This window comes from Pseudorca crassidens, chromosome 14 (assembly GCF_039906515.1).
Source record: "Pseudorca crassidens isolate mPseCra1 chromosome 14, mPseCra1.hap1, whole genome shotgun sequence".
NCBI classification, from domain to species: domain Eukaryota; kingdom Metazoa; phylum Chordata; class Mammalia; order Artiodactyla; family Delphinidae; genus Pseudorca; species Pseudorca crassidens.
The window spans coordinates 79,154,646-79,181,437 of NC_090309.1; the positions used below are offsets into that span (position 1 = coordinate 79,154,646).

Consider the following 26,792-nt stretch of genomic DNA (forward strand, 5'->3'; position numbering starts at 1 on the left):
CACAACAGTGAGGGGCCTGCGTACCGCAAGAAAAAAAAGTGAGTCAGGAGGTCAAAAGCAGCTACTCACTCTAAATAATTGGGTCAAACTTTTCAAATATTTGCATACTATTCTTAGTTGCCATAAATTTTATACTTCCATTTTAATACTTAGAATAAGTAATAATTTGCCATACAGATATGCAACTAAGAACCCATCTAAAAATTTTTAAGAATAATAATAATTGAGAAAAAGAATGACAATACATTTAAAAATGGTTAAAAGTCATTAATTCGCCAAGTGGTGAATAAGCACATGAAAAAGTGCTCAGTATCGCTAGTCATCAGAGAAATACAAGTTTATACCATAATAAGTTACTATCCCACTCCTATTATTGTGACTAAAATGAACAAGATTGATAATACCTTGTGTGGGTGAGGTTGTGGACTTAGAACGCTTATACCTTGCTAGTGGGAGTATAATTTGGTAGAACTAATTTAGAAACCTGTCTTGCAGGGTCTATTAAAGCAATTCCACTTTTCAGAACTCTTCAAAAACCAGTAAAATTTATCTACAGTAATTAAAGTCAAAATAGTGGTTACCTTTTAGGGGTTGGTAGTTGACAGGAGAGGACACAGGGAATCTGCTGAGATGCTAGAAATGTCCTGTCTTGATCTGAGTAGTGGTTACCCAGGTGTGTGTGTATATGTGTACGTATATGTCAGAATTATTTGAGCTAAACACTTAAGCTTTGTGTTCTTTACTGTATATAAGTTATACTCTAGTAAAAATTATACTCTAGTAAAAGAAAATATTAGGTGTTTGGATAATTTATCCCCAGAGCCATAGCTGTTCAAGACAACTGAAACTAGATTTTCTGACATTATCATCCCTGTTATTCAACAGAATATTATTGCTTTAAGAATCTTCAAGTTTTCTAGTCTTCATTTTACAAATAAGAAAACTGAGGCAGAAGTCCCATGATAGGTTTACTAATAGGCCAGGGATAAAATTTAGATCTCTGTAATTTATCTGGGGCTTAATTCATTAGAATGATACAAGATGCAGTTTAGGAGCAAAAGACTGCATCCTGTTTCTTAGTTCTTACTGTTCTGGTGTGTGTGTGTGTGTGTGTGTGTGTGTGTGTGTGTGTGTGTGTGTGTGTGTGTGTGTGTGTGTTTGGTTTTGCTTGGCTTTTTACTGCTTATGTTAATGTTGCTTTTGTGTTTGGATTTTCATAGAGAATTCAGACTTCAGATGATAAATATAAAATTTCAGTGTATGTTTAAATTCCGAATTTTTTATAACCCTTAGAAGATTAAAATACAAGTGAATGCTCACTTGAGAACCAAATAATTTTTCAAATAGTGTTTTGGAAAATACGTGAAGCTGTATATCTGTTAAAACACATATGATAAAACTGGTTGGTGCTCTGTTTTTTCAACTTGAGTGCATATATGTATATCTGGAATTCTCTTAAAATGAAATCGAGTTCCTTCAAACGTTACATATAATGTCTTCTTAGGAAATTATATGAAAATGTTATCTCACTAATTACTTTTATATTGTTCCCATGAACACTTACTAAGAGAAACTTTTAAAAGAGAGTTATGTATTTCAATTGATTGCTGCTGTTACTCTTTGGCCAGTGTGAGCCTCTTTAAGTTGGTCCTGTGTCCTTTTGACATTCAGTAATTACTTTGAAAGCAGTTTAACCACTAGATGTCACTAGAATTCAAGTAACAAAGGATTAACCTGGCACTTAAAATGTTTGACAAAAAGAAATAAAACAATCCCATTTACAATAGCATCAAAAACAATAAAATACATAGGAAATTTAACCAAGGAAGTGAAAGATCTATACACTGAAAACTATTAAGACATTGATGAAAGAAATTGAAGAAAACACAAATAAATGGAAAGATAACCCTTGTACATGAATCAGAAGAATTAATATTGTTAAAATGTCCATACTATCCAAAGCTATCTATAGATTCAGTGCAATCGCTATCGAGATTCCAAAGGCATTGTTCACAAAAAGAAAAAACAATCCTAAAATTTGTATGGAACCACAAAAGACCCCTAATAGCTAAAGCAATCTTGAGAAAAAAGAACAAGCTGGAGGCATCACATTTCCTGATTTGAAGCTATGTTGCAAAGCTATAGAAATCAAAACAGTATGCTATTGGCATAAAAATAGACACATAGACCAATGGAACAGAATAGAGAGCCCAGAAATAAACCCAGGCATATCTGGCCAACTAATATTTGACAAAGGAGCCAAGAATATACAATGGGGAAAGGACAGTCTCTGATAAATCGTGTTGGGAAAACTGGATATCTACATGCAAAAAATGAAACTGGACTAACGTTGGTACTTTTATTATTAAGCCTTTGGACTTTCAGTATGTTAGATCTGGTTATGACGAGAAACTGTTTTCAGTTTGATTCTCTCACAATAAAACAGAAACCACCGTTACACAGCTCACTGTTTTACTCTAAAATATTTTGAATAGAATAGTTGTCGTTTCTAAGTCACTAAATGATTTTTTTTAGTCTTCTTTTTTACTATAAACTCATCCTTTCTAATGGTAGCCAATCTTTTTTGTAAAGAAATTAATCTGTTTTTTTCCTATACTTTGTTTTTTGTCAACTCATTCAAGGTTCAGCCTGGAGAGGGAAACAAAGCCGCTTTCAATGACATGAGGGCCTTATCTGGCGGTGAACGTTCTTTTTCCACAGTTTGCTTCATTCTTTCTCTGTGGTCCATTGCTGAATCTCCTTTCAGATGCCTGGATGAGTTTGATGTCTACATGGTAGTGTTGACTTTTAAATTCTCTAATTTTTTGGTTGTTTGAAATGTATATTTTGACAGGAAGCAATTCATTCTTTAGTTTTACCCATAACAGAAAAGATCCTGCTCTGATAGTTTTGTCTGTGATAAGTGATAAGAGAAGAACCAAAGAATTCCAGTTCTCTCCCTTGCTAACATACCACACTGGCAGGGACCCTGTCCTGGATTTGCAGCCTTTTCCCCAGTTTGCTTCCATCTTCCATTTTTACACATAATTATAAGCAGTTCCCCACATTTGCTTTCCCTGACTCTCGCCACTGTTCTCTCCCTTCCTGCACAGCCACACTTTTCAAAACAGCAGTGTGTGTAACAGGAGGGAGCGAGGACACTGGACTTCGAAGTTAAAAAACCGAAGATTGAGACCTACCTCTGTCACCAGTTCCCCAGCTGACTTTGGGCAAGATATCTATCCTCTTTGGGCCTCAGTTTCTTCATCTGTAGAATAGATTATTAACCTTTCCTACCTTGTAGGGTGAGGTCCTGTCTGTAATGTGCTCACTATCGTGCGGGCGCACAATAGTGCCTCCCAAATCAGCTGTGAAGCATTCTCCTTACTGCTTCATGCCTCCTTCTTTACTAAATCTACCGTAATCTGGGTTTAGACGACAATATACTCCAGCAAAGCTTGTTTAGCAAAATATAAGAACTTTAATTCGGTGAAGTATGTGGCACCACAGACTGACCTTCCATCTCTTAAACTGTGTCTTCTTACCTCCTCTTCGTTCTCCGTGCGCCAGTCTGCCTCCCCTAATTCGGGTGCCCTTAAATGTTTGAGGTCTTCTTTGTTTTTCATAGTGGTGTTAATTTTCCTGGATATCATGTTCTACCTACCCCCAGCCCACACACACACAGACACACACAGTCCCACAGGCTACTGTCTACGTTTGGATCCCTCCCAAAGCTAAGCATCTCATTCTGACATCTCTCTTGTTCTCTGGACCCGTGTGCTCGACTACCTGTGAGACCTCATCTAGTGAACAACCCACATCTCAAACTCAGCGTGTCTGAGTCTGAATTTTTCTCCTCCAAGCCTTCCTTTTCCTGAATTCTTTTCCTTGATTAGTTGCAAATTGCCATTTCCAACCCAACACCTAACTGCAAAACCAGTGATTTATCTGTGATTCTTCTTTCCTCGTTACGCATGAAGTCTGACCCCTGTCTCTTCTCTTTTCAAGTATCTCCCTGGTCCCCGCCCTCTGCTCCTTCCTGTTACCTCTCCTGTCCTCGCCTCTCGCGTGTTGTCATCACTTCCTGTCCACACTCTCAGACTTTAATCCTGCCCCTTCGCAGTTCCTCCTTCACTGTCTTGTCAGGTTTATAGTTCTAAAATAAATCTAATTGTAGTCACTCACTTGCTTGAAAATCTTTGGTTTAATTCCAAAGGGTGACTTTGAAACCCTTCATGATACGGTAGCCGCTGACTTTTTCAGCTGGACAGAGCTGTTTGTGATTTTCCAGACTCTGCGCCTCTGCCTGTTGTGCTCTTCTTCGTTGTATGTCGCACTCCGACTCATCTTTCAGGACTCGGTTCAGATGTCCCCTTTATGTAGCCTCCATGACCACCACCCTGCCAGGCAGGATTAGGGACTTCTCAGAGCTCCCTCAGCACCACCTGACATCCACTCGTACAGTTATATCATTTTTATATTTTATAGTGTCTAATATTATATATCATACACATTTTATTATTATATATATTATATTTATATATTTTGCATTCTATTGCAATCCCCTATTTTCATGTCTGAATCACCCACCAAATTTTCAATTTTGAAGTTGTCAACTCTGTCTTAATCATATTTCTAACTCCTAATGCCTAGCCCATAATTAGGATTTAGAAAATGCTTATTTACGAATCAGAATTCATATTTGTAAGTGCTATATAATCCTTCAGTGGTTTTTTTTTTTCTATGCTGTAACTGCTGAAGATTAGTTAGAAATTCCTCTGAGATTTGGCTTCAAAGCTGATTCACAAATCGTAGAAGATGATTGCTCTTTCCATATAATATTTTTGTCCAAAATGCTATTATGTAGACTTATCACCCATCTTATAAGTCAAATTTAATTCTGAACAATTTCTTTCTCTTTCAGAAACTTACAGGTTCTTAGTCAGAATGACATTTTGCCTCATTGAAATTATTCAGAAAAATGTACCCAAGTTCCGAGAACCAGTCCAGTGGAAATGAATAAATATTTCTTGGTACACTGGGCAGCTTTGCTATTAAATGATGGGCTTCCCCAAGGCATTGTTTTGAAAGGACAGTTTTCACTTTGGGCAAGCTCCGGTCACTCCTGTTAACGTTAAGTTAGATGACTTTAGGGATATGCCTGATGGAAGAATTTATAGAGTAAGAGCCACTGAACAGTGTAGCTGGGGTGCAGGGCCCCTGTCTGTCTCCAGAGCCCAGGTTCTAAACCGCCACGCCATACGGTACGGCCACACGCGGTTTCATTTGTCTGTGTTTTCAAATTTCAGGAGTTTTCAAGGGAGGAGTGAGGTACTTGGATTTTTGTTTTTTCTGTTATTTAACTCAGAAAATGGAAGCACACAGTTTAATTCCTGTAGTCAAAACCTGTTATAACCAAGCACTTTTTCCCTATACATGGATGTGCTGTTTAACTTATTTTAAAGATTCAGTTGAGAAATTAGTCTGTAAATTCAAATTGACTCACATTGTACAAATTGTAGAAGGTGATGGGACAGAGTTTTTAGAACACCTTAATCATTGAGGGAAAACTTGAGAGACTTAGTAAGTTTGAATCTGGTCACCTTTGATCCTGTTCTCCTGAGTAATTGAATATTACTGTAGAAATTAGATTCACTCTGCAACATCTAGTTGTATCTTTTGACTATTTTCTGATTATTTTAATTGTTAAGTATATTTGAGGCAAGGGGCTATACTCTGACTATAGGAATTCCTGGAAGATACATGTTATTCAGTTATTTTCCCCTAATAATTTTAGATACTATCTTTCACAGTATGTATGAATTGCTTGGCATCATAGATAAGATAATGGATGAGCCTTGGATAAAAATCCAGGGGTTCATAACAACCAGTAGAATGTTCCTTTCACAGGAACATGATTGACACAGCAGCAACTCTGACTTCTGCCTCTGTTCTCCAGGATATGGTTAACCGGAGAATTGCGATGGATATGATACTCAAGATGGCAGATTCCCAGCGCTTCAGACAGTTCATCCTGCTTACCCCTCAAAGCATGAGGTAACTTTTTAAAACTCTTCTATGAATTATATATATATATATATATCAAGTATATAAAAAGGGGTGAGAAATCTTTTATACTCTCAATTTTAAAATGCAAATGACCAGTCAAAAGAAAAATTAACCCCTAATCTAGTTCCAGAGATCGAATGTAGTTTTCCCGTGTTAGATATTTAAAATTTTGTCTGTGTTATCTCCCATTAACAGAGGCAGTTTAACTGAATATGATTATTGACTTGTTAATATTTCTATTTTGAATCTGCTCTTCTGTGGTTATCATGACCCAACTAATATAAAGTAATTTTAGTAATTCTGCTTCGACTGGAGAAGCGATTCATGATTTCCCTAGTCTTGATTCTTTTCCTGTTAACTGAAAAGTAGCCGTCTTCCTAAATGGAGAACGCTGCTCTGCTGTCAGTCAGCATTTATTAGGTACCTCCATAGCGTCAGGCTCTGTGTCACTTAAAAGTTGATATTCTTTCTCTAAAGTGGTCCCTCGATCGTATGGGTACTCAAGTTTATGACTGGAAATATTCAGGTGACTCCTTCCTGACTAGACAAGAAGAATAAGAGTTAGAGATAGTTGATACATAAATCTCCTTCATTTCCTTTTTCTTCCAAACTGAAAACCCATGGCATTTAGCAGGAAGTTAATTTTTAAAAGTGAAAATTTATTTCCCTATTGCAAGTTATATTTCTCCTAGAATTCCAGATATCAGACATACCCCCCCTTTAGCATCCATTTAGACTTATGTTTTCATGAGGTAGTATTAGAATTTTTTTTTTATGAAAAAATCTTCTTGGAAATTGGAATCATTAATTTTGCCTCCTCTAGTTCACTTCCACCAAGTAAACTGATTAGAATTCTTCGAATGTCTGACCCTGAAAGAGGACAAACTACGTTGCCTTTCCGACCTGTGTCTCAAGGAGAAGAAGAAGACCAGGGTTGATTTACTGTGGCTGACTGTGCCACACCCTCATGTTGAAAGACGTGTAAGGGGAGACGCCCGGGACTATGGGAAATAAAATGAAACTGAAGACATTCTGCGGCGGAGACTCACTCATGTATCTGACACGATAAGCCTAGAAGACCGGCCACAGCCCGCAATTTAAAATTATAATTACTTTGCTTTGAGAAAGTCAACTTCATAGTACTGGTTTTAAATCTTTTTAAGTTTGCTTGTTTTTCATTTTAACCATCTACTTTTATAGATTCTTTTTCAGAAGTTTAAAATTTTGTACATATGTACATGTACATATCTGTTTAGTTTGGGTTCATTTCTATAGTATTTTGTAAGAATTAAAATAAAGATTTGATCACCCGGTTATATTTAGTTTTGCTTTTCCAGAATATTACATTATTCTCATTGCAGGGGGTGGGGCAGCGCCCAGGCGGGCTGTGAACAGGGACCAGTCTACAATAGATTCATTGTCTGTTTTGTGCTTATTAATGAGGAGGGACCTACACAGGACCGTAGGAACTTTGGTCACAATCCCTGCACAGGTCATTTTTAACCCTAGAGATACAATTGCAGGTTGGGACGGTAGTTTTAATTATTGTGTTTCATCACATTTAAGATGCTCTCTGTTAAGGCACGTTCTCGGAGCTTTACTAAAGCACTGCCAGTCCTGACACGGTGCCTTTCTCTGAGTCCCTTAACCATCATCCACCCTACTAAGTGTCCAGCCTGTGTCGGAACTGGGTTATGACCCACTGGTGCGTCCTGACCTGCAGCGTGATTGCTTGCTTGCTGTAAAGTCCCGCAGTTTGCAGTCCAAAGCGTCTCAAGCTCTGGCTCAGCCGAGAGAGGACACAGGCCAGAGGGACTGTGCAGACCAGGCTGAGGAGAGGGCTGGGGAAATCGGGGCAGAGGACAGCTCCCTTATAAGACACACCCTGATTTTAGAGTTGTTCAAAAGTGTGCTCCTTAGAATGATAAAATATAGCCTGTTGTAAGCAATGGTATTTATGAACTTTTTTTAAAAGAAAACATGAGTAGAACTCCTGCTTGCATTCTCTACGTTTGATACTAGGATTAGTGCTGACCTTTTTAGAAAGACGTGGATACCAACAAGAAGAATTCCCTATATTGCTAGCAATAAATATTTGTGAAATTGAAAGGAAGTATTTTAAGAAAAAGACAGTATTTTAAAAGCAGCGACACTTCTGTAGTTACTGAGAAAAACTGGATTTTGTTTTTGGTGAGGGGAGAGAGTCTAATTTAATCTTAACTTGAGATCCATTGGTAAATGAGAAGTCCAGAAACTGTGCTTTTCTAATCTAAGAATTTACAGAGATAGAAAATGTGTGCCGCATGTTTTAAACATCCTCCACGAACAATACAGAGTCTGATTTTTTTAAAGGTACATTTATAATTCATTTGTATCAAAACTATTTTAACATACATGTGCTTTTTAAAATAAAAAAAATGAAGTAGAATATACCAAATGCATACATTTTATTCGCTAAACAATTTCAGTGTCTGAAACTTTGTGGTAGTTTTTTAATGTTGTGCTTCTTAATACAGAATGGGAAGTAGAATCCTCAGGTATCCAGGCATCTCTTGTTGAGTTGAAGATTATTCATTGCTTTGGCCTCACAAAGTTTGGGTTTCAACTATCGTAAGTGAAAATATTTTCAATTAATATTCTAATTAATGGTAATATTAATTAGAATAAAAAGAAATTGCTTTTTTGAAATATGTGTAACTTCTAAAAATAAAACTTTAAATTTACCTGTAGTTAAAGTCATCCTTTTGTGAATTGGGGAAGATATTATAATTGACAGAATCAAGCCTCTTCATGAATAGTGACTTGAATACTTCAGAGAGATGACTCTTCCACCCCTGGTTTTATCAGCAGGGCAGGAATGACTGAACTGAGTCATGAAATCCTGGGGAAGAAATGCTTCCTTGGACCTTTAAATCCTACCTTTTCATAACTTTGGGTTAGACATGATTAAAATCGTTCTTAAAAATGACAAATGTGGGGCTTCCCTGGTGGTGCAGTGGTTGAGAGTCCACCTGCCGATGCAGGGGACACGGGTCCGTGCCCCGGTGCGAGAAGATCCCACATGCCGCGGAGCGGCTGGGCCCCTGAGCCGTGGCCGTTGAGCCTGCGCATCCGGAGCCTGTGCTCCGCAACGGGAGAGGCCACAGCAGTGAGAGGCCTGCGTACCACACACACACACACAAAAAGGCACCAGGGAATGGGAGGAAGGGAGAAGGGAAAATTTGGAAAATACTTCAGAAGAATGCAATCCCTGAATCTGTAGTGTCGATGATCAGTATGAGTAACAATATTACTTAAATGTTGTTTTATTAAAACTAATCACATTTGTCTTTTTTTTTTTTCATTTTCAAAGAATCTCTCTGGCTGCTGTGTGAATAGGTTAGGATTAGAGTTGGGCAAACATGGAACGAGCAAGCCATCTGGAGGCTTTCGCAGTGATCCAGGTCAGAGGTCATGGAGACTTGGACCAGAGTGGTCGAGATAGACGTGTTCAGATTCGAAGTCCAGAGGCAGTGAGACTTGCTGATGAGAATACAGTTGACCCTTGAACAACACAGAGGTATAGGGCAGTCAGAAATTCGAGTTTAATTTATATAGTTGGCCCTCCATACACGCGGTTCCTCCTGTCCCCCTTGCGCATCTGTGGATGGGGTAGCACTGTAATACTTACTATTGAAAAAAATCCGCCTATAAGTGCACCCGCACAGTTTGAGTCTGTACTGTTCAAGGGTCAGCTGCACTGCGGAGCTGTGAGAGGAATCAAGGATCATTGGCCTGGGGTCTGGGGCCTGAAAAACCGCACGAGTGGTGGTGTCATTCCCAGAGCTAGGGAAGATGCGGGGCGGCTGTGGAGGAGAGCGATGGACGGCTGGTGGGGAGACGTACAGCAGCTCTGATCTGAGCAGGCAGCGTTTGAGACAACCATTTAGTTAATCGGGTATTTGATGGTAACTTTACGTTGGTAAATGTAAGAACCTGAGAAACAGTAACATAAGGTAAAAGTCTAGAGATCTATATTTCGCCTGCAAAATGCTGGGAAGAACCCAAATTGCATGCCCAAAATATTTGGGAAACTGAATCGCTTACACAAAAGGACCTAAGGGAACAGTGTGTCATTTTATTTAGAAGCTCTAGTTGACTGTCATTTTCTCACTAAACCCCTACACACCTGGTGCGGTAAGGCTCTCTGAAGACGTCTATTTAAGCGTGTGTTTTACTTCCTGACATGGTTTCTAACGGTGTGGAGGAAATCAGCCTCTGGCCTCTTTAAGAAAGTGGTTCATGTTATTCATCTAGAGACCGTGATCCTGAATGAGGGAACTACAGGGAAAAGGAAGCTTTAAAGCAATATAATTCCCCTTTAAAAACAGTTTAGAGTTATTTAAGAAATAAAAAAGAGGAAATATGGAAACTGTCTTCTAAACACAGAAAGAGTTCAGGTTAGAATAAAAGTAAGACATTCGGGGGCATTTTCCTTTCAGAACAGCAGCAGGAGTTAAAGAGACCAAAATAGTAGCTGAGTATAAGCTGGAACTGATAGAACCCAGGCCCACTTGAAAGATGAGAGGATGCCCACAGCTGGTCCTTTCTGAAGGGACCACAGGCTGGGAGGGACATTGTGGTTCTTGAGGATGCCCGTTGCTGAGGGTGTTGTGGGTGTGGTTTAAACGGAACTCGTTACAGAAGTTGTGTTAAACACACCCTTCAGTTCATGGCTCACCTTCATCGCTGGTTGCCTCAGAGCAGGTGAATGCATTTTGTACGTGGAAGAGACGTGAATTGTGGCTACAGGGCAGACTGGCTGAATGTTTTCCAGAGAGGGTGGAAACATCTCTCCTGTTCTTCTAGAAACTTGTAACCTATCAAGACATAGAGTTTAATTTCCTTCTTGACTATGAATAGGTTTGTGACTGTGTTGTAACCAACAGAATGATGGAGAAGTGTTACTTCATGACTATTGAGGCTATAGGGCAGGAAAGAATATGAAACTTCCAGTTTCTTAGCAGGAATACTTGTGCTGGAGACCTGAACCATCAGGCAAGTAGTATGACTGCTCTGAGGCCTCCATGCTGCGAGGAAGAACAAACTAGCCCATGTGGAAAAGCCCTGAGGCCCTCTCAACTCTCAGCTGCTCCAGGCGCCTGTTGCAGCTCAAGCTTCCATGTGACCACAACTGCACGAGACACCCCCAGCTAGAATCATCCAGGTGAAGCTTCTCGAATTCCCGACCCACGGAAGCCGTGAGGAATAATAAAATGATTGCTTCTACTTTAAGCCATCACATTTTGGGGATAAGATGTTATGATGCACACCCTGGAAACAATTCTAGTGTGATATTTGCTTTTATTTTATGTGCCTTTTGTGTACTTTTGTGAGAATGTCTTTTTCATTTATATATATTGTATGGTGCAATAGATTTTATTGTTTCTTTTTTCCCCTTTCAGCCTTGTAAAAACGTGCTCGTTGCTGTGCGTACATCAGTTTCCAGCTGAAGCCTAGTATGCCGCAGGGTGCATGTACCACGTCTTACCTAGTCCTCTAGTCATGAGCCACTAGGTTGCCTCCAGCCCCCACTCCAGAAACAGAGCTGTCACGGACATCCTGGGACAAGTCCCCATACATCCTCCTGTGAGAGCTTCTTGGGGCAACAAACCCAGGAGTGGAAATGCTGGGTCAGAGGACACATGTACACTTATGCTAACCAATACTGCTGGACTGCTGTCAGGACTCTGCCCCAGTCGACACTAGCGGAGCAGAGAGAATTAAAACAAGCACAAAAGAAGATGTTTGTTTGCTGGCCCAATTTCTACATTTTATTTACTTATTTACCGGTGAGTCTGCTGAAGGGTTTGTTTTCCATAAGTGCCCCAAGTACCCATGTGGCTCATTTCCTTCACTTGGGTCTTCCATTAGTGTCACCTAACCAGCCTATAGGAAGTGGCCACTGCTGCATCCCATCACTCTCCCTCCTTCTTTATTTGCTATGCTTTTCTTCATAGTTCTTACAGTTAGATATTTGTGTGTGTGTGTGTGTGTGTTTATCGTTTATTGTCTGTCTCCTCCCATACGAATAGTGTTGGGTGCACAGAGGGTGATCAGTGAAAATCTGCTATGAATTCATCGCCTGTAGCTTGACTTAACCAAGTGCCTTTCCAGGGAGTCTCCCCAGCTCCTCAACCCACCCCGCCCTCAGCCAGGGGAGAGCATATTGGGAGGCACAGAACGTCTCTCCCTGCCTCTACTTTGGACTCACCAAGCACAGGGGTTAACGGCACCAGGACATTCTATTAGCACTTGGGACTGTTCTCTCTGGGGACGGAAGTTTGTTTCTGTCGGGGTTTCGGGTACTGTCGTTGCCCTGAATGTTTGTGGGGAGGTTTGCTGGCTCCCAGTTTCTTGCTGAATGGATGAATGGAATCATCAGGCCCTGGTCTGTGGTCTCATCTAATGCTCCTAAGACAGACAAAGGAGGAGTATTTAGAAAAAAAGGCGCTCCATAAAAAGTAAATAATTTAGCACTGTACTGTCTGATACAATAACTACTGGCTACACGTGGCAAATTAAATTTAAATTAATTAAGATAAAATGAAAAATGCAGTCCCTCGGTCACACTAGCTGAACTGGAAGTGCTCAAAGTTCACATGTAGCCAGTGTAGGTACAGATGTTTCCATCATCCTAGAAAGTTCTACTGGACAGCACTGTAGAAAGAAACGGTCTCATTCAGGCTTGTTCTGAAAACGCAGGCCCGCCTTTAGACTTCTTGATGGAATCTCTCTGCCTTCCTTCCTCCAGCTTAAAAGGGTCAGGATTTTGTTCCACCGTTAAAACGAGTACACTTTTGATTTGGAAAGACAGCCTTTCGGAGGATGCTTCTCAGTCAGCTAAATGTGTCCTCCACATAGTTGTGTAAAACATAGCGCGTGGTAAGCACCACAGTCACACTGAGAAAACACTTACTGTCATATAGTGAGCATTTTTTGAGAATAAGTTTTATGTTTTATTTAAACTTTACACGCCGTATTAACTGTCCCTCTTTTGAGGGCCAGGATGAAGCATTGGGAAGTTGCTAAGTCTTTGAATTCCCAAGTTGTGTGTTCAAAGGTAAATTTAGTAAGTTGTTGCTATTGACCCTTGACAATTATGAACATCTGTTTCAAATTTAAAATTCTGAGATAAGAACTGAGGGAAAAAGTCAAATGTTATAAATTTATTTGGGACATCTATTGCCACCTCTTTGGAAGCCTTTGAAAATTCAAGCAAAATCAATACACATACATCTTTTTTTTTTACTTTCAATAAATAATATCTTTGAGTATATGTATATATAGATAGATTTAATTAATGAGTCATTTAGCAGTGTTTTTAAGTTTTATACTGCATTAATTCCAACACAGCTCTTTCCAGATTGATAGGATGCAAATGAGGTAAGAATTAAGGCAAACCTAAACGGCATGCAAATTTCGTACATTTATATTCACTGATAATACAAGCTTTTGTGTGTGGACCACACAGAGGAGTCAAGGGCCCCTCTGTGTGCCTGTCCAGTGCTATTTTACAGGAGAATGGTGACACAGCTTATAATTCAGTTACATTACCGTGAGGGTTTCAGTGCTACTAACATTATGTAATCAAGGAGACACGAGCATTAGCAAAACATGAACAAGAAATCATACAACTCTTTGCAGCACAATTCTGCCCAGGCTTTGGAGGAGGAAGGTTTTTCTTTTAATGAAATGATATCACACATATCACATTGTGGCAGGTTGTTTGTTTTATAATATATGCTTTTAAAATTCATTAGCAAATGACATTCTCATGCACACAAGTGTTTCAAACACAAGAAGCAAGTCCATTTATAGGCAGTCCAAGCAATATTTGTGTGTGTGTGTGTGTATGTGTGTGTGTGTGTGTTAATAGCTGCAGACTGAATGGAACATTGAGACTTTTGTGCAGTCCATAGTGTTATTTCTGCTCATTTCTGAATGTCGCACTGCAGAAGTAATACGATGGAAGGGTCGCTCTTTGCAGCTTCTTTGAATTCATCCAGTGTAATCTGGTCGTCTTTGTTCTTATCCATCTTGCTGAAAATCTTGTCTACTCGCTGCTCAGGCGTGAGCCCATCCTCATTCATTTTCATCATGATCACGGTGCCCACCATTTTATAGATAGCCTTGGGAAAACAGGAAAACAGACCATAAAGTTCTCCTATGATAGGGTAAAGAATCTAAATTTACTTCAAAGGACTCCTTAAATGGTTTTAAGTAAGATAGTGGTGTAATCAAACCTGTGTGAGTCTCATGACCAACTGGACAGAGAAGAATTTCATGTGATTCCCAGGTTTCTGACTGGAGGAAGTGATTATGAAGGGTAGTGGTGAGATCAAGAATAATGGATTAGGAACAGGTTCAGGAAGGAAAATGATGAGCTCAGTTTTTGTGTGTTTTTTTGCGGTACGCGGGCCTCTCACTGCGGTGGCCTCTCCCATTGCGGAGCACGGGCTCCAGACGCGCAGGCTCAGCGGCCATGGCTCACGGGCCCAGCCGCTCCGCGGCATGTGGGATCTTCCCGGACCGGGGCACGAACCCGTGTCCCCTGCATCGGCAGGCGGACTCTCAACCACTGCGCCACCAGGGAAGCCCCGAGCTCAGTTTTAAACATTCTGAGTTTGAGGTCAGATGAGAGGCAACAAGCTCTACTCCTTGGAGATTTAGGAAAAGGTGAAGTGTGGTCCCAATTTACAAGCTTTTAAGAAAGCAAGCAAGGTGGACCAGTAAAATTTAGCCCTGAAAGAAGTTAGTTTAGGGGGATCTGTGAATCAGGGACTCTGTTCATAAGTCAAAGAACAGAGTAGGAAGATTCCATTTTCCAGTTCAATTAATTGTGCACAATTAATTCTCAAAATGGGAATTAAATGTAGAAATGAGTTTCTTTCTTAGGAAAGTGCCTTAAAAAAATAAATGCTCATCTCCACAAAGACTTGCAGGGAAATATTCATAGCAGCTTTTTAAATAATGGCCCAAAAGTGAAAACAGCACAAATGCTCATCAACTGCTAAACAGATAAACAAAATATGACATATCTGTAAAACTGAATATTTTAGCAACAAAAAGGAATGAAATACTGATACATGCTATAACATAGATAAACCTCAAAAAAAAAAAAAAGCCAGATATAAAAGGCCAAACATATATTGTACGATTCCATTTATATGAAAATGTCCGGAAAGACAAATCCATGGAGACAAAGTAGAAGGGCAGTTTCCAGAGTCTGGGGGCACCAACAGGCGTGAGGGGCCTTATTGAGAGAATTAAAATGTTCTAAAATTGGATTACGCTGATGGCTGCATACTTCGGTAAGTTTACTAAAAATCACTGAATTGTAAAGCTAAAATGGGTGAAGTTATGGCCTGTTAATTATAACTCAATAAAGTTTTAAAGAATGCCAGTTAGAAAGAGTAAACCATAACAAGAGTTTCATTGAACAAGTAAGATGTCTATTGAGATAAAATATATTTTGTTTGCTCGTTTTTGTAATTAGAGTGTGTTGATTTATGGTAGAAAAATATCTAGGACGTTTGACTTTAAAAGAAGCAGACTATTAGGACTTCCCTGGTGGTCCAATGGTTAAGACTCTGTGCTCCCAATGTAGGGGGCACAGATTTGATCCCTGGTTGGGGAACTAAGATCCCGCGTGCAGCATGGTGCCACCCAAAAAAAAAAAAAAAAGAAAGAATCAGACTATTGAAATTTCATTTGAGGGACAATTGGTAGAGGGGGTCCTGATTAACCTAGAAGCCTGAGTGGTATGTGAGGGAAAAGCAGACATGCCTGGACTTTAAAAAAGAGACAGATGGGTCATCCGCATGCAAGCTGCTACTCTCACTCTGTCCTCTGAAGGGTGAAATGAAAAGGGCTTAAAGGAGCAATGGGTAGAAAGGCTGTTAGCACGACAAATGCACCATTGATGAAGACACGGCAAAAAGAAATGTAAACCCACAAAGTCCACCCTGGACCACATCTAACAGCTCTGAACATGGCAAGTTCTCATTTATCGTCTCCAAGATGCAGCCCTGCATTGGGATCATGAACATGACAACCAGGAAATGACGTGCCAGATGCAGACTCACACTTCACACCAACCTAGGCCAAGGGCATGTCAGGGTCAGAACTAAATATGAACGTGTTCCCTGACAAATGTAAGGAATCCCTGTAGGCGCATGTGCTTCATGGGGTGCTCCGGCATGCAACGAAACATGTAGCACTGTCTTCTCCGAAAAAAGGATGTGTTATCACAGGTGCTTTCCCAGGAAGAAATAACTGTCTCAGGTACTCTCTTATTCAACCAAAACTTGCGGACCCATTAGGCCTGTGCCCAACACTCCAGGGCAGATGCACTGTCCTTCATTGGGGTTACGTGGCCCTTGTTGGTCTCTCCTCGCACTGACCCTCCCCCATCACAGCACCTGCCTCACTCTGCTGTCATTGTCTGTGTGGACACAGGCCCTTGGGTCAGTGAGCTCCTCCAGGGTGGGCACTTGTGTCTCTTCATGTCTGTCTCCCCTCCACCTTGCAGGAGGTTGGCACCTGCAGAAAAGCTGACTACAGGCTACAGGGGCCTAGAGGGTGGTGGGCAACTCTGGGGTGAAGTGGGCCAAGAAGACTTCTTGGACGTGGCAAGATAACCTAGACCTTGAAGTGTGAGAGGATTTGGATGGGCCCAGAGCCCTGAAGGACATTCCAGGGGAAAAGCATGGTAGAAGCAAAAGTGGCCAGCTGTGCGTGTGCAAGAGTGAGGGGCCCTGGATGGACGGTGAGGCCAGAGAAGACGTGCAGGCAAACAGACGTTGGCCGGACCAGCTGTCAGAGATCTGTGTGCCTGTGCCTGACACAGAGGACCTGCTCTGTAAGCCTTTTGATCAAATGAATGAGTAGCTTCTGAAGCGCAGAGATGCTGTAAAGACTGTATCAGTTATTGATACCTTGGTTCTGGAAACATAGCTCAGCAAAAAGGAACCTAGAGGCCAGAAGTTGGTGAAAATACCGGAGGTGGAGAAGGGGAGCCACACGCAGAGGGAACATGAAGGTGACACGGCTGATTAGAAGGAAAGAAGCTGAGAGTTGAGGCGGATGGTATTTCCAAGGGAGACAGAGCCTCGAGCGCTAACTGCCAGTTACTGAGCATTTCCTACATGAGAGGAAGTGTGCCACGTGCTGAATCGTGACCACAGACTTGGGGCGTGGGTTTTATTACCTTTATTTTTTCACGAGGACACTGAGGCTCTGGTGCCCTCGAAGCCCTGTAGTCGGGAAAGCAGCAACGCCAGGCCTGACCCTTGCTGCTGCTGGGTTTTCCAGTTGACTTGGGAAGGTAAGTGGGTACCAAAGGGAGAAAAGGGACTAAAGATGCCAAGGGAGGGTGGGTAAGTGGAAGGCAAGGCTCCAGAGGCCACAGGAGGAGCGAACTGTGCTAGGGAGCCACCCCAGGGAAGGAGAGTGAGTGCAGCATGGTGGTCATCTGGGGATTTGGTCACTTGGGTTTTGGCTACTGTTTCTTCCCATCAGCCCCCAGTTTTCATGTGGGGATCCACCCTCCCCAATCTCAGCTCTGTGGTCTGGACGGGGCCTCACACCAGCTCCAGGATGGGACACTTGGCTTTGGCCTGCGGCAAGTGGTGCATTTCCCCCCTTGGGTCACACTGGTCGGTGCAGAGGTGGACACACACGCTAAGACAGTCAGTCAGTGAAAAGGCACTGATTCATTCATCAGTAATTGAGTGCCCACCAGGCTCCAGGACTGTTCTAGGTTCTAGGGATACAGCAGCGAGTGAGGAGAGTCCTCTCTTGACAGTGCTTGCGTTCTACCATGTGAGGTTATTTGGGGCGGTGATAAACGCTGTGACAAAAAATCATGATGGTAAGAGGTTAGATGGCCCTGGGGTGGGGCACGGGCACTCTTCGGGGAGGGGAACGCAGGGAGGAAGGCCTGCCGGGAGGTGAGATGAGGGCACAACCCTGAGTGGAGTGAGAGGCCCGGGGAAGGGCCCTGGGCAGAGAGAGAGGACATCAAGGCCCTCACGTGAGGCTGTGTTCTGGGAAAACCAGGAAAGCCCAGGCATCTCGAGCACGGTGTGTAGGGAGGAGTGTGGAAGATTAAGGTCAGGGCAGTGGGCAGGGGGTCCTGGGACGTCTGCACAGGCAACTGAGAAAGATGCCTGTTCCCATGGAATGATGGGAACCTGGGGGCTGCGGGCAGGATCTTGTGCCGTTGAGGAATGGGCACTGGAGGGAGCTGGTCTGAGTCAGAGGGCAGCGTCCAGAAGGGCAGAGCTAACACAAGGGCTGGAGAAACTGAGTCCTGATACCATCCTTTGCACCCACTAGGCTTACGTTTATGGGAGATGTCACACTGTGAGCATGGCTGAAATGGCGATTGACAGCCAGGACCCAGCAGCTTGGACCTGTGACATTTCCCAGCGCCTCGACGGAGCAAGGGAACAGGGACGGAGAAGTCAAGGCCTGGCAGGGCTCCTGGATGGGGGGTGGAAGGGAGCTGCCGTAGGGCTGTGCCCCAGGGAGCCTCTTCCCAGGGGTCTGCCTGCCGTGCCCACAGCAGCCCCGGTCCTGACCACACCCCAGGGGCCGCTGCCTCACCTCAATGATCTCCAGCATCTCCACGCGGGTGATCTTGCCGTCGCCATCCAGGTCGTACATGTTGAAGGCCCAGTTCAGCTTCTGCTCAAAGCTGCCCCTGGAGGTGATGGACAGGGCGCAGATGAACTCTCGGAAATCGATGGTGCCGTCTCCGTTCTTGTCGAAGGTTCGGAAGGCGTGCTGGGCGAACTTGGAGGCGTCTCCATACGGGAAGAACTACAGAGCAAAACACCCAAGGTCAGGTGTCGGGAGGGGACGAATCACAGGCTCCCGAGTCAAAGACCACCGCTCGCTGGCTTTCTGCTCACCGCCCAGGCTCTCCCAGCCGCCCGGACAGGGTTTGGCCCAGCGCTCAAGGCCAAGGGCTGGCCCAGGGAGGCCATCTGCCCCGGATGTCCTCACTCCCAGGCCCCTCGCTCTGTCCTGTGGGTGAGGCTGGGGACACTTCTGGGTTGGCGGGGCTTGGATTGGGGCCGCTAGGATTCCACATCTGCGGCTTCGGAGCCGACTTCTCTCCCGCAGGGGGTGGTGCTACCTGGATTTCCACGTGCCTCCGGGTGTGACAATCCAGGTCCACCGTGCGCGGGGCCCGAGCGACATGACCCCGACCTCCGGCCAGCAGCTCCCCCGTCCCCAGCCCTCAACGGTCTCCCTGGGTGAGGGTCCGGGGTTTGCCTCCTTCTTACAGGCACTTTTTTTTTTTGGCAGATCATTTAAGAGCCACTAAAAATAGAACATGACTGGGCTTATTTCTGAGAGGCATAAAGAGGTGACTTCTCAGAGCCGATGGGGAACTGTAGGAGACCGAGGATGGGCACAGGAAGGGGAGTGGGGGACAGACCCCACAGGTGGTGAGAACACAGAGCCCGAGGCCGTGGCCCCGGCCCTAGACGTGCATCTGGGCCGGTGACACACAGCAGGGATCCCGGTCTGATACCTGACCTTCTGCCCCAGCAAAGCTAAAGGACATTTTCCAGGTGGAGCACAGGAAACCAGAGAATAACCCTCACCCCATCCCCAAAACCAAACCAAAGCACACCACGTGGTGTTTTAAAGCAGAGAAGGTGTGTATTGTTTTTGGACGAATAAATCCCGCAAATACAAAATCCAAAGCAGATTCCTGAGGGTGCCACTGGTGCTTCTGTTCCTGCGTAGGTGTTGCCACTTGCTAAGCGGGCCTGGCTGGCCACACACAGACGGCCAGCATCGTGCCCCCTCTGGGCTGTGTCCTCGTTCTCGCTGTACATCCTGACCTGGGGCTTGCTGAGCTCGGCTGCCCACTCCTCCTACATTGAGAAGCACACCGGACAACAGAAAATTTCCCTCCAGAAGCAAAATAAACATTTCACGTCAGGAGCCAATACAGGCGGGCCAAGGACAAGGCAAGTGTTCCGGGGAGGAGCTGACGTCGGCTTGTATTTCAGTAGCTCCCACTTCCAGATGCCAGGATCTGTTCTGCCTGCTGTTGCTGCGGGAGAAACCACCCCAGAACTTAGTGGCTTGAAACTGCATGAATCATTTTATTAATCTCAGAAAGTAAAAGTCTGACAGTCTCTTCTAATCAAAGAACTTATTCTGTGACTACAGGCTTCACGTACTCTGAACTGTCCTTTCCTCGTAACTCTCAGGACACCAAATGTGTGTGGGTTTTTAGGTTTGTTTTATTTTTTTCCCCCACAACAACCAATTTTCCAACTGGCCGGACACCAGTTGGGTGTCCTACAGTTCAATTCAATTCTGACCCTGCTGGAGTTACGGCAGACCCCAGAGGGTAAGGGTTCAGTCCCACAAGACTGCGCCCACCTTCAACAGCAGTCACAAGTCCCAGGTTGCCACCTGTTCCTCTGAGAGGCCTGCTACGAAGTTGGAGGATTCCCACAGCCCCTCCTCAGATTGGATAATTGGCTAGAACGACTCCTTATTTACTACTAAATTCAGGAAGGCACTTTAGTTACTACTACCAGTTTGTCATAAGGTTACAACCCAACGGAGGAGATGCATAGAGCAAGGTGTGGGCATGAGGGTGTGTGGAGCTTCCGTGCCCTCTCTGGTTGCACCGCCCTCCCAGCCCTTGGATGCGTTCACCAGCCTGGAAGCTCCCCCAGCCCCGTAGTTTGAGGGTTTTTATTGCAGTTTCATTATGTAGGCATAATTGATTCAATCATTGGCCATTGGTCATTGAACTCAATCTCCAGACCCTTTCTCCTCCCCGGAGGTCGGGGCTGGAGCTCAAAGTTCCAATTCTCTAATCTGCCGTCGTCTTTCTGGGACCAGACCCCCTCCCAACCCTGCCCCAGTCCTGAAGCTAGGGGTCCTCCAGCCACCAGTTATCTCATTAACATACAAAAGACACTTATCACTCCAGAGATTCCAAGAGTCTTAGAAGCTTCTGTGTCAGGAACCTGGGGGGGGGCGGGGTAAGACCAAATATGTATTTCTTATTCTCTCTCAATATCATATGTGCCCTGCGCGCGAGTGGTCTTCACCTCTCTCTAGGGGTGTGCTGTTTGCTGCTGTGTCCCCTGCTTCACGTTCAGTGGTCTTGGGCAGAGCCGGTACCTGTGAAATAGCCCAAGAACAGAGCAGAGTGAGTCCCCTGGTGGATTCCCAAGTCTCCTCAGGGATGTTTATCCATCAGCCTTTCTACACGCAATGACATGAGGCCACTGGGTATAATTTTTCTCCATCCATGTAGGTGTCTGGCCATGTAATCCTTTACCCATCTCCTACCTCACAGCAGACTTTTAAGTTAAGGGCTATCTGACAGTTTTATCTAAAAATAACTGGGCACCTTAGGTCAGTATATTAAAAATTAATTTAGATCAGGAAGGCCTTGAGAAAAAAATCGATTGTAAATTTTGAGCTACAAAAGTTACATTATGCCTTGCCGAAGGTCTATTTACTGACTTTTATAGCCAACATGTTTACTTTGGAAGAACTGAGTGTGTGATCCAGAGCCCTCAGATACCTGGAGGGGTTATTTCCTTTAAAAATTCATCCTATCATGTTCCGAGTACTTTAAGTTTTTCTAATCAGGGGAATGATCCTTCTTTTGATGAAATAATTCAACTCTGGACGGATCATCACAGAAAAATGAAGCCTTACTCCCTTCAATCTCTGTAGGAAGAAATCAGGGTCTTGAACTCATATTCACTTCTCTTGGAGGAAAATAGTGCCTGAGAAGTACAAGAATTTTGGGGGTATTGTTGCTTGCGGGGTGTTTTGTTTTATTTTTAAAATTCAATGTATTTTGCTTCAGCTCCTGCATTAAATATTGGTGTGGAAATAATTTTTGGTGGTCTTAATAATCTAAACCTTTTAATATAATAGAAAAAAAGAATGGTGAGGTTGAAAATTTTTAATATATATAATTATATATATTTCACTTACATCTTTGTAGTTCAGGCTGCTATAAAAAACTATCATAGACTGGGTAGCTAATAAACAACAGACATTTATTTCTTATAGTTCTGGAGGGTAGAAGTCCAAGATCAGGGTGCCAGCATGGTCGGGTACTGGTGAGGGCCCTCTTCTTCCTTGCAGACTGTCGGCTTCTTGCTGTGTCCTCACATGGTGGAAGGGGCAAGGGCACTCTGTGGGGTTTCTTTTATAAGGGCACTAATCTCATTCATGAGGGCTCCACCCTCATGATTCTAAGCACCTCCCAAAGGCCCTACCTCCTAATACCATCATTTTGGGTATTAAGTTTCAACATATGGATTTTGGGGACACACATTCAGCCCATAGCAACTTATTTGAAAGAAAATTAATTTAGTTATGAAAATTTTCAGAAACTATATTAGATAATCTAACATAGCTAGTCTTCAAAATATTTCCAGCCTCTCTTTTATGCCTATGTATACACACACACAGAGTTTCTCTACTTTTGGTCAAAAATGTTATATCAAGTGTATCCTACATTTCCATTAAAAGGAAAAGAAATCTTCATCTGGGAAGCAGCTGCAAATGGTCAATTAATGCCCGCTGATGTGAATCCAGGCCCCAAGCCAGGAACCCTTCTGACCCCAGAAGCTGTGTGTTATGGTTCCTGGAGAAATCCTTTGGGGTTTGACACCTGTGGGGCAGCCTGTCCTCCTGAGGGTGTCCAAGAGAAGGCTCCTCTTTGAAGGGCAGGGTTTGGGAGTGGAGCAGCGTCTGCTCCAGGTTCTGGCCAGCAGAGCCCTAGGCTTAATTCTGGGGGTGTCAGGGAGCTGGCCAGTCCCCCAGGCTCCCTGGCTGGGGGTGATGGGTGGCTGGGCCAGTGCCCTGGAGGCAGTCTTCCCAGGACTCCCTACAGCCTGCTTTCTCAGGTCCTGTCCTTGCCCCTGTGCAGCCCACAGCTCTTTTGCTCTGACACTTGGGGGGCTCAGAGCCTAATAGCAGAAGGTGGGGTCAGAAAGTAGACCCTCCGTCCCGGGTGAATTTTGGCCCTGCTGGTGAGACCCTGTGTCCCCGTCCTACCACAGACACAATCCTGTGCTCTGGTTACGCTCTGAGGGAACGGGTTCTAGAGGCTGCTGGCCTCGGGTGGGACCAGGACCCAGCTACAAGGTGTAGCATGATGTCCGTAGGAAAATGTCACCCTGGTGCTGAAAACCAACTCACAAGTGAATTTTAGGGGCCTGTCCTGTTTCTTTTTTTTTCTTTTCCAAATTCTGCCTAAGTATAGGCATTTTCTTTCTTTTCTTTTTTAAAAATATTTATTTATTTATTTGGCTGTGTCAGGTCTTAGTTGTGGCACGCGGGATCTCCATTGCAGCATGAGGGATCTTTCATTGCAGCATGTGGGATCTTCACTGCAGCATGCGCGAACTTTCATTGCAGCATGTGGGCTCTCTAGTTGTGACTTAGTTGCGCCGGCTTAGTTGCCCCGCGGCATGTGGGATCTTAGTTCCCCGACCAGGGATCGAACCGGCGTCCCCTGCATTGGAAGGCGGATTCTTAACCACTGGACCACCAGGGAAGTCCCCCTGCCCTGTTTCTAACTGGGGCAGGATCGCCTGTTTGTGGAAGGCAGATGGAATTACCCGCGGATCATAAGTGCCCTGTGCTTTCCTGTCTCTGTCTTTGCCCACATGGTGCCCTTTGCCTGTCGGACCCTCGCCTACTGCTCAGTTCTATCTCCTCCCCATCATCTGAAGTGAAGCCCGGATGCCACCTCCTGCGGGGCCCTTCTCTGCAAACGCAGCCTGATGTCAACACCTCTCTCCTTGCATCCGAGTTATCTTTGTACATGCGGCTTTCCTCTGCTGGACCATACATTCCTTGCTTCGCTCAACTCCGTGTTCTCTGCACAATCTTTGTTAACCAAGTGAAAGAGCCTTTGCTTGCAGAAAACCGGCAAAGCCTGCAGTGGAAGATTCCTCCGAAGATGAGAGCCTTGGAAACGAGGACAAAGGAGTTGAGAAAAGGCCACCCCCGTGAGGTCTCCTGGTTCTGCCGTGCTCAAGCCCACATTCGGGCCAAGACTAGTAGAGAACAAGGAACCCACAGCCCTGCTGCCCCATCTCGAGACAGGAAGTGGAACGAGGCTTTCTAGTTGGGCTCTAGGGACAGGGCTTCTCAGCAGATTTGCAGGGGAGGTCTGGCGTGGCAGAGGGCCGGTATGCATGCCGGCCTCCTCCTGCTGGCTGACAAGCAGGACAAGGGTGCCCTTGTCCCATGGCATTCCCTGGACTGACTTCTAGAAGTTTCTGAGATAATTCTTCTGGGCTGCACATGTTTCTTTCCTGGTGACTCCCCCTCCCCAGGATGCCTGGAAATGAGGGCTGCCAGGTGTACCTGCCATTAGTTGTGGGGAGCTGGGGCAAAGCAGGGCTGCACCCCTGCCTCCTCTTCCTGGAGGGGGTGGAGGGAGAGGTTTCCAGGACCCTCCACTCAGACTCTCAGCAGAACCCAGTCAGGTGGGCACAGCCCGACGGTGGGGGTCGTCTGCCTGCAGAGCTGGGTCACGGGCAAGCTCCCTGCGCCCACTCTGGCCCCGCTGAGGAAAGTGGCCTCAGAGTTCCCATGGACCGCCTCCTTCATCTCTCATTCAGTGAGCCCCCTGCAGCAAGGGCCCAGCGGCTCGAGACTTCCTCTGCTTCTCTCCACATCCCCTCTTCCCGCCCACTTTCCAGTGGGAGGATCCACAGAGGTAAGCCCTGCTCTCCCTTCTGCCTCGGCCAGAGCCCGCACGCCCCCCGTTGATTCTGACCACAGTCTCCCAACTCCTCCCGCCTCTGGTCTCCTCCAGGTCCGATACCCAGGCCACACTGACCTTCCTGCAGTGTGGCTCTGATTGTGTCATTTCTCTTCACGTGAACCCTCAGTGGAATCAAGTGCAAGCTCCTTTGCTTGCCATTCAAGGGCTTCCATACCTGACCCGATGGTACGTGCCTTCAACATTGCACGTCCCGCTTCCCTCTGCTTTTGAGCTCAGCCCTTGGAGGCTCTTTCGGCAGACGCTGAATTCAAACTTCTCACCTGCTGTATGTGTGGCGCTTCGTGACTGCCCCAACCTGCAGGCATGTCTCTCTTGTTTTGTTCCTCTGCTTTACGCCCCTGAGCCTCAGCTATCTTCCCAGGTGTCACCAAACCTGCTCTTTGCTGTCATACTTCATAAGCCTTCCCTCTCTCACCCATCTCACCTTGGCCCATCAAGAAATCCCACCTTTGCGGGCTTCCCTGGTGGCGCAGTGGTTGAGAATCTGCCTGCTAATGCAGGGGACACGGGTTCGAGCCCTGGTCTGGGAGGATCCCACATGCCACAGAGCAACTAGGCCCGTGAGCCACAACTGCTGAGCCTGCGCGTCTGGAGCCTGTGCTCCGCAACAAAAGAGGCCGCGACAGTGAGAGGCCCGCGCACCGCGATGAAGAGTGGCCCCCACTTGCCACAACTAGAGAAAGCCCTCGCACAGAAACGAAGACCCAACACAGCCATAAACAAATAAATAGATAAATTTAAAAAGAATAACAACCCAAGCCAAGCTGTAGGATTTAAAAAAAAAAAAAAAAAGAAAGAAATCCCACCTTTGCTTTACGTCCAGCTCAAATGCTCCAACTCCATGCAACCTTCGTGGCTGGACGGAATCTCTCCCTCTGCTTGGTTTGTGTATCACTTATTTCTAGATGAATGTTTCCAAACCCTCTGCCTTAGACCATAGTAAGTTCTGGTCCTGCCTGTGTCCCTCCTGGCCTGTGAGTTCTGTGTGAACAGAGGCAGTTGGCTCATCTCTGCTGCCCCACAGCTCTTTGCCTGGAGCCTCTCAGGGAGAAGCTCCAGAAATTCCCGATGAGTACAGGGTCTGTGGTCTTGTGTTTGTCATTGTGTCTTTGTATTTGTTGTGGTGTCACTTCTTTTAGCAGCTCAGTTTCATCTGTGAAATGGGAATGCTGTAACTAAACGCATTCATGCTCCTGTGAGGGAAGAGAACGGTTTTCACTACAGCTGAACGGTAATGAAACATAGTTTAAAAGTCCTCATTACAGTGTCAACTCTCCCATCCCCAGAATTCTCTATCCCCCTTCACTGCTTTATTTTTCTCCAAAAAGCTGACTACCATACAACATATTTTAATTACGTATTCATTGTCTTTCTCCATGAGAACAGAGAGCCCTGGCTGCTATGCTATTTTGTTCCCTGCCTAATCCACACACAGCAGGTACTCAATAATTACTTGGTGAATGAAGGAGTGAACTCATTTCTTTATGAGGCTGTCCTATAATAGGGAAGAACAAATCTGACTCCATATTGGATCTGTTTCTTTTACTTTTAACTTTTGTATTCTATTGCTTTTGCTAAAAGTTAAGAATGTTGCCTATAGCCTGAAATATACAGAACGGCCCCTTCTCAAGGCTCTGACCTTTAAGGGTGTAACATTTTTCCATTCATATAAAGATAAAAAGTTGCAGAACAGAGAATAACATTTGTCTTCTTGGAAGTTTTCAGGAACATTACGACCTGACCTGACCTACCTGAACAGCTGCCAAAACAAAGGATTCTGACACCAAGAAGTTTGGGACAACCAACCACACCCCTCTCCTTTTAGTATAAAAGAAGGCTGAGTTCTAACTTGGGGAAGATGGCTCTT

At 44.5% G+C, this 26,792-nt stretch overlaps 2 protein-coding genes across 7 annotated transcripts in view; one reads left to right on the plus strand and one right to left on the minus strand.

Annotated features, from left to right (window-relative positions):
• SMC6 (structural maintenance of chromosomes 6) overlaps positions 1–8,792 on the plus strand; it is a 73,387-nt gene extending 64,595 nt beyond the window's left edge. For 4 of the 6 annotated variants that reach the window (XM_067703653.1, XM_067703652.1, XM_067703655.1 and 1 more), the window contains exons 25-27: positions 2,643–2,795; positions 5,960–6,057; positions 6,893–7,383. In XM_067703653.1, coding sequence (XP_067559754.1) covers positions 2,643–2,795; positions 5,960–6,057; positions 6,893–7,007 — 366 coding nt within the window. In that variant the 3' untranslated portion in view covers positions 7,008–7,383. Of the gene's footprint in view, positions 1–2,642; positions 2,796–5,959; positions 6,058–6,892; positions 7,384–8,585 lie in introns of those variants that run through there. The other 2 variants (XM_067703656.1, XM_067703658.1) reach the window with 2 other exon arrangements.
• Positions 8,793–13,262: 4,470 nt separating this feature from the next.
• VSNL1 (visinin like 1) overlaps positions 13,263–26,792 on the minus strand; it is a 97,614-nt gene continuing 84,084 nt past the window's right edge. Inside the window, exons 3-4 of the mRNA XM_067703661.1 lie at positions 18,721–18,936; positions 13,263–14,240 (exon numbers count right to left, since the gene is read on the minus strand). Of these exons, the coding sequence (XP_067559762.1) occupies positions 14,043–14,240; positions 18,721–18,936 (414 nt within the window). The 3' untranslated portion in view covers positions 13,263–14,042. The remainder of the gene's footprint in view (positions 14,241–18,720; positions 18,937–26,792) is intronic.